This window comes from Dasypus novemcinctus, chromosome X, assembly GCF_030445035.2.
Source record: "Dasypus novemcinctus isolate mDasNov1 chromosome X, mDasNov1.1.hap2, whole genome shotgun sequence".
In the NCBI taxonomy this organism is placed as follows: domain Eukaryota; kingdom Metazoa; phylum Chordata; class Mammalia; order Cingulata; family Dasypodidae; genus Dasypus; species Dasypus novemcinctus.
In genome coordinates, this window is record NC_080704.1 from 79151994 (window position 1) to 79160407 (window position 8414).

General features: G+C 40.0%; 1 protein-coding gene across 1 annotated transcript; it reads left to right on the forward strand.

Annotated features, from left to right (window-relative positions):
• Window positions 1-6456: 6456 nt before the first annotated feature.
• On the forward strand, window positions 6457-8177 carry LOC101419036 (phosphoglycerate mutase 1-like). Its single transcript, XM_071213381.1, has one exon. The coding sequence runs from the start codon at window positions 6472-6474 to the stop codon at window positions 7123-7125; it is 654 nt and encodes a 217-aa protein (XP_071069482.1). The 5' UTR covers window positions 6457-6471; the 3' UTR covers window positions 7126-8177.
• The last annotated feature ends 237 nt before the right edge of the window (window positions 8178-8414 follow it).

Consider the following 8414-nt stretch of genomic DNA (forward strand, 5'->3'; position numbering starts at 1 on the left):
ATCTTCTTTACCTTTGCTACAAAAATGTTACAATATTGCTGTTAACTATAGTCTATAAGTTATATTAGTTGTATTTTTCTCATGTATCACCATATTCTTAACACTTTCTAGTAGAGGAGCATTCTTATATTTATATTATTAACCACAGTCCTCTTCTACTACCAAAATCACTGTTATACAATCCCTAGATTATCCTCTAGTTGTCTTTCAGTTAGCATTAACCTCCCTACACTACCCCTTTCAACCACAATCACATTTATAATTCATCAGTCATACAGTTAACTTTATCCATTTACACATATTTATAATCGACCTTATTAAACATTCTACATACATTCAGTATCAGCTCTCCCTTCTCAACCCAAAGTCTGTCTCCTACTAACTTATACTCTAATTTAAATACGTATGTTTATTCATCATATTTGGTTCGTATCAGTGATACCATACAATATTCATCCTTCTGTGTCTGGCGTATTTCATTCAGTATCCTCAAGGTTCATCCATGTTGTCATGTGCTTCCACAGTTCATATTTTCTTACAGATGAATAATATTCCATCATGTGTGTACAACACAATTTGTTTATCTATTCACTGGTTGACAGGCATATAAGTTGTTTCCATCTTTTAGCAATTGCAAATAATGCTGCTGTGAACATCCATGTGCAAATATCTGTTTGCATCCTTGCTTTTAGTTCCAAATATATTCCTAGTAGTGGGATTGCCAGATCATATGGCATTTCTTTATTTAGGTTCCTGAGGAACGACCAAACCATCTTCCACAGAGGCTATACCATTTTACACTCTCACCAACAGTGAAGAAGTATTCCTATCATCCTGATGATGCCTTGATTGGTACATTTTCACAGCCTCAGAACTATAAGCTTCTACCCTAATAAATTCCTGTTTTAAAAGCCAACCCATTTCTGGTATCTTGGCAGCTTTTTTAGCAAACTAAGACAAATTAATACAAAGTGGGGTGTTGTTACTTGCAAATACCAAAAATGTTGGATGGTATAAACCCATCTGTGGGAGGGCAGGGCAAGATGGCGTCTGAGTGAGTGCACCTTATAATCTCTCCTGCAAAGAAGCAGCTGAGTAGGGTTGGAATCCTGCTGGACCGGGCTGTTTCAGGTGTTTGCAGGGCAGGAGGTGTCTGGACGTCGATTTACTGGGATGGTGACAGAGATTCTTGTAAAAGGTAGAATTTTGGGTCTCTTTCACGGAGATCGGGGCTGCGCATGGGATGCTTCCCCGGCGGCAGCAATTCCTGGAGGCTTTGCTGCGCTGGGGAGTTCCCAAGCCCTGAGCAAACTGCTTCGGGGATTTGCAGGGTGGGAGGTGTCTGGAAGTTGATTTGTTGAGACAATGACGGAGGAGATTCTTGCGAGAGGTGGAATTTTGGGTTTCTGACACAGAGGTCAGAGCTTCTGGTTGGAGCGCCTCCCCCTAGGGCTGGTGGCCCATCTGCAGTGGTCCCTGAATTGTTTGTAGTGCAGTGGCGCCTCCAGCAGGCTCTTTCAGGGGCTTGCAGGGCGGGAGGTGTCTGGAAGTCAATTTGGTGAGACAGTGACAGAAGAGACTCTTGTGAGAGTTAGAATTTTGGGTTTCTGACACAGAGGTCAGAGTTTGCAGGTGTGACCCCTCCCCCTAGGGCTGACACCCAGCTGCAGGGATCCCTGAAGGCTGTGTTGCACAGCAGAGCTCCCAGGCTCCCTGTTAACCAGATGCGTGGTTTCCAGGTCTGTGTCCCCTAAACCCTGGTGGCCCACACTCCAGAGACTCACACCTCTTGAGTCTGCAATATCACAGACTTCCCATCCCTGAATCCACCATGCCCTGAAGACCATCTGAGGTCCTTGATTGTCCTAGCCCTTGGCGTTTGTTTGTTTGTTTTCTTTTTCTCTTTTTTCTTTTTTTTATTGTCTTGGTTGCTAATATTGCATTATCTCCTGGTCTTTTCCCCCATTGTATCCCCCAAGGTCCTTTTTCATTTATTTAGTTTTTTTTTTCTTTTCTTTTTCTTGCTTGTTTCCCTCGCTTTTCTTTGCCCACCCCCCTTTTTTCTTCTTTTTTTCTTTTCTCTCTTTTTCTTCTTATTTTATTTTATTTTATTTATACAATAGGTGCTGCAAGGAGCACCTCACATTTACTGTTTCCTCATCCTCCATTTCCTCGTTTCTGTGTGGATTGATTTTGGCCACCTACACTATCCCCTTTCCTCCACATCTTGCTATCCTCCATCATCTACTGTCTCTCTTACATTCCACCTCCCTTTCTTTGGTCCCCAAATTGTCTAACTTTTAATTTCTAATACCTTTGTACTGTTTTCTCTCTTTTATCCACTCTTGATATCATTGTCTTTATTTTCTCTTTCCCTCTCTCATGAAAACACTGGCTTTTTAATTCATACTATATTCCTCCCCATATTCAGTTGACTATCTCATTATAGGTACTCTACTTACAGCTATAACTCTACACAACTTACATGAGTCTAATATCCATTCTCCCAGATCTCACATTGTTGCTCTGTTAACATTTATTACCAAAACACTTTACACATTTTCTTTTCTTACACAATTTCCTTTCCCTGGCCCTAATATTTTCCTTCAAAGTGAACTTAGCCAGCAACAAGAAATTAGAGTAAGAAGAACAAGGTGACAAAGAGAAGACATAACACTTATGCAAGAACAACAACTAATTAATCCCTAAGAGTAGACAAAGAAGCTAAGGAACTGATTAAACCCGTCAAGATAAAATGATGACCAGACAGCAACAAAAAACTACAAACCAAACCAATAATCAGGAAAACATGGCTGAATCCAATGAACAAACTAAAAACCAGGAAGGGGAGCAGAACATCAGACAAGTATTTAAAGATCTCAAAACATACATTAGAGACCAACTTAATGAAATAAAGGAAGAGATTAACAATATGAAGAAAACACTTGGAGAGGAAATTGCAGACATACGCAAAAAGATAACAGATATTATGGGAATAAACACCACAGTTCAAAAAATCGAAAATACACTCGCAGCAAATAGCAGCAGATTATAAGAGGCAGAAGAGAGAATTAGTGACGTGGAAGACAGTACATCTGAAATCAAAGAGACAGTAGAATTGATTGATAAAAACATTGAAAAAACCCAGCTAGGACTTAGGGACCTGAATGACAATGCAAAATGCACAAACATATGTATTATAGGTATCCCAGAAGGACAAGAGAAGGGAAAGGGGACAGAAGGGGAGTTGGAGGAAATAATGGCTGAAAACATCCCAAATCTGCTGAGAGAGATGGATGTACATGTCCAGGAAGCACAACGCATCCCAAACATCATAAACCCCAACAGGCCCACCCCAAGACATATACTTGTCAAATTATCCAATGCTCAAAACAAACATAAAATTCTAAAAGCAGCAAGAGAAAAGAAAACCATCACATACAAGGGAGGCTCCACAAGATTATGTGCCGATTTCTCATCTGAAACCATGGAGGCAAGAAGGCAGGGGGATGATATACTCAAAGTACTAAAAGAAAAAAATTTCCAACCAAGATACTCTACCCAGCTAAACTAGCATTCAAAAATGATAGAGAGTTCAAAATATTCACAGATAAACAAAAATTGAAAGAGTATACCAACAAGAAACCTCCCCTTCAAGAAATACTAAAGGGAGTTCTGCAGGAAGAAAGGGAAAAACAGGAGAGGCAGAGTTGGAGGAGACTGTAAGAGCAACAAAAAAGATAAAAAGAGAAGGGAAAAAACAAAATATGACAAACACAAGTCCAATCAAAATAGGGCTAACATAAATAATTCCTTGAAAGTAATAACACTGAATGTCAATGGATTAAACTCACCTATCAAAAGATTCAGACTGGGACATTGGATAAGGAAATATGACCCATCTATATGCTGTCCACAAGAAACACATCTTAGACACAGAGATTCATGGAGGCTGAAAGTGAATGGTTGAAAAACAATCTTACCAGCAAACAATAACCAAAAAAGGCAGGAGTAGTATCAGACAAAATAGACTTTAAATGCAAAACAATCGTGAGAGACAAAGAAGGATACTAATATTAGTGAAAGGGACAATCTCTCAAGAAGAACGAACAATCATAAATATTTATGCTCCTAACAAGGGTGCCTTCAAATACGTGAGGCAAACACTGGAAAAACTAAGTGAAAGAATAGATGCCTCTACAATTATAGTGGGGGATTTTAATACACCACTATCAACTCTGGACAGAACATCTCAAAAGAGAATCACTAAAGAAACAAAATATTTGAACAGTATATTAGAGGAGCTGGATCTAATAGACATATACAGATCATTACACCCAAATACAGCAGGATATACATTTTTCTCAAGTGCGCATGGATCATTCTCCAAGATAGACTATATGCTAGGGCACAAGGAAAGGCTTAATGAATTCAGAAAGATCAAAATCATACACAATAATATCTCTGACCACAGTGGAGTGAAGCTGGAAATCTGCGAGGGCCAGAGGGCCAGGTTTCACACCAAGATATGGAAATTAAACAGCACACTCTTAGAAAAACAGTGGGTCAAAGAGGAAATCTCAAAAGAAATTAATAACTGCCTTAAAACTAATGATAATGATAACACAACATACCACAACTTATGGGATGCAGCAAAAGCAGTACCGAGAGGGAAACTTATAACCATAAATTTATACCTCAAAAAAGAAGAAAGAGCAAAAATTGAAGAACTAACTGCACATTTAGAGGAATTATTAAAAAAACAACAAAGTAACCCCACAAGAAGAAGAGAGAAAGAAATGACAAAGATAAGAGCAGAACTAAAAGAAATAGAAAATAAGAAAGCACTTGAAAAGATAAACAAGACCAAGAGTTGGTTCTTTGATAAGATCAATAAAATTGACAAACCCTTAGTGAGACTAACAAGAAAAAAGAGAAGATGCAAATACACAAAATAAGAAATGAGAAAGGAGATATCACCACTGACTCCACAGAAATAAAGACTCTCATAAGAGGATACTTTGAAAAACTATATTCCAACAAAAATGACAATTCAGAAGAAATGGACAAATTCCTAGAAACACATAAGCAGCCTATGTTGATGAAAGAAGAAATTGATGATCTCAACAAACCAATCACAAGTAAAGAGATAGAATCAGTCATTAAAAACCTCCCAACTAAGAAGAGCCCAGGGCCAGACGGCTTCACAGATGAATTCTACAAAACATTCCGGAAAGAACTAATGCCAGTCCTGCTGAAACTCTTCCAAAAAATCGAAACAGAAGGAACATTACTGAACTCATTCTATGATGCCAACATTACCCTAGTACTAAAGCCAAACAAACACCACCAAAAAGGAAAACTACAGACCAATTTCTCTAATGAACCTAGACACAAAAATCCTCAACAAAATACTTGCTAACCGTATTCAACAACACATTAAATGAATTATACACCATGACCAAGTGGGATTCATTCCAGGTATGCAAGGATGGTTAACATAAGAAAATCAATCAATGTAATACACCATATAAACAGATTGAAGGAAAAAAATCACATGATATATCTATAGATGCAGATAAAGCATTTGACAAAATACAGCACACTTTCTTGATAAAAACACTCCAAAAGATAGGAATACAAGGAAATTTTTTGAACATGTTAAAGAGTATACATGAAAAACCCACAGCCAAAATCATTTACAATGGTGAAATCCTAAAATCCTTCCCTCTAAGATCAGGAATAAGACAAGGATGCCCACTCTCTCCCTTCTATTTAACATTGTCTTAGAAGTACTTGCTCGAGCACTGAGGCAAGAACCAGATATAAAAGGCATTCAAATCGGAAAGGAAGAAGTCAAAATTTCATTATTTGCAGATGACATGATCCTATACATAGAAAACCCTGAGAGGTCTACAACAAAGCTTCTAGAACTCATAAATGAGTTTAGTAAAGTCACAGGTTATAAGATCAATGTGAAAAAATCAGTAGCATTTCTGTACACCAGTAATGAGCAAAATCAGGAGGAAATCAAGAAAGAAATACCATTTACAATAGTCAATAAAAAAATCAAATACCTAGGAATAAATTTAACTAAAGATGTAAAAAACTTATACACAGAGAACTACACAAGACTGTCCAAGGAAATCAAAGAAGACGTAAATAAATGGAAGAATATTTTGTGTTCATGAATAGGAAGACTAAATATTATTAAGATGTCTATCCTACCAAACCTGATCTACACATTCAATGCAATCCCAATAAAAATCAATACAGCATTCTTTAAGGAACTAGAAAAACTAACTATGAAATTTATTTGGAAAGGAAAGAGGCCCTGAATAGCCTAAGACAAATTGAAAAAGAAAAATGAAATTGGAGGAATCACACTACCTGACTTCAAAACATTCTACAAGGCCGCGACTCCAGAATCTCAGCAAGCCCCAGTGTACGCTGCATCTCGAAGCCGTCGCCATGGCTGCCTACAAGTTGGTGCTGATCCGGCACAGCAAGAGTGCCGGGAACCTGGAGAACCGCTTCAGCAGTTGGTACGACACCGACCTGAGCCCAACGGGGCATGAGGAGGCGAAACGCGGCGGGCAGGCACTGCGAGATGCTGGCTATGAGTTTGACATCTGCTTCACCTCAGTGCAGAAGAGAGCAATCAGGACCCTGTGGACCGTGCTAGAAGCCATCGACCAGATGTGGCTGCCAGTAGTGAGGACTTGGCGCCTCAATGAACGGCACTACGGGGGTCTGACTGGCCTCAATAAAGCAGAAACTGCTGCCAAGCATGGCGAAGCCCAGGTTAAGATCTGGAGGCGCTCCTATGATGTCCCACCACCACCAATGGAGCCAGATCATCCCTTCTACAGCAACATCAGTAAGGATCGCAGGTATGCAGACCTCACTGAAGATCAGCTCCCCTCCTGTGAGAGTCTAAAGGACACTATTGCCAGAGCCCTGCCTTTTTGGAATGAAGAAATTGTTCCCCAGATCAAGGAGGGGAAACGGGTATTGATTGCAGCACATGGCAACAGTCTTCGGGGCATTGTCAAGCACCTGGAGGGTCTCACTGAAGAAGCTATCATGGAGCTGAACCTGCCCACTGGTATTCCCATTGTCTAAGAGTTGGACAAGAACTTGAAGCCAATCAAACCTATGCAATTCCTAGGGGATGAAGAGACCGTACGGAAGGCCATGGAAGCTGTGGCTGCCCAAGGCAAGGCCAAGAAGTAAAAGCGAGCAGACTACTATCCCTAGGAATGCCCTCCCCGCCCATCCCCTTCCTCTTTACCTCGCTCCTACACTGTCACACTGACTACATCTGTAGCCATTTTAAGTTGTAGCTGCAGATGGCGGACCAGTGCCTCCCATTTTCATTTCAGCCATTTAGTCTTCTGCACCCACTCCATGCAAACAGTCTGGTCAGAAAGGCTCCTCTGGGGCATGAGTCCACAGTCCAGGACCCAGGTAGCGACCCTGGGGTTTTTGTGAGTGCCTTGTTTACCGAGGACTTGCTTGAGCATGAGACAGGGGAGGAACCATGCTAAGGCATGACCAATGAGAGGAATCAAGAGCCTATTCCCATGAGCCTGTACTATTCCTTAGTCAGGTCATTTCCTATGTGGGGGGCTCTGCTTGAGTCATTCCAGTGGAAGATGAGTGTAACCTGCATGGTGATGTAAAAAAACGAAACAATGACTTATTTCCTCCCTAATCCCAGAGGAGCTGGCTCCAGAAGGTTGGGATCAACCCTGAATGTGTATGTATTGCATTTACTTTTTAAAAATGTATATAAATAATACAGAAACTCTCTGGGGTTTCTAGTGGCAGTTGAAATAATAGTCCCACACGTGGTCATCAGAAAATAAGCCATTCCTTATACCACTGTGGAGTAAGCTCTGACTTAAAGAGTAGGAGTTCATCCTGCTGTGTATTTTAGAATCCCTCCCTCCACTGTTATGTGGAGTGTCCCTCCACTGTTTTGTGACAGTGACATCTTGATCATGTCAAAATGTGTCTTTCACTGTGTCCGATTACTGAATCATGTTCCAGTTACTTGGCCCAAGCACTTGGGCTCAGTACTCAGTTTGAGCATAATTGTACTTTTTTCCAGATCAGTATAATAAAGGAGTGATGTGCAATTAAAAAAAAAAAACATACTACAAAGCTACAGTAGTGAAAACAGCATAGAATTGGCACAAGAAGAGACACACAAACCAATGGAACTGAATTGATTGTTCTGATATAGCTCCTCATATATATAGCCATATAATATTCGATAAAGCCACCAAACCCTCTCAACTGGGAGAGAATGGCCTCTGGAGAACTGGATATTCATATGTAAAAGAATGAAAGAGGATTACCATCTCACACCTTATATAAAAATCAACTCAAGATGGATCAAAGACCTA

What these genes read in the sequence shown, in the direction of transcription:
- LOC101419036 (XM_071213381.1), top strand. Translation starts at nt 6,472, where the DNA reads ATGGCTGCCTACAAGTTGGTGCTGATCCGGCACAGCAAGAGTGCCGGG.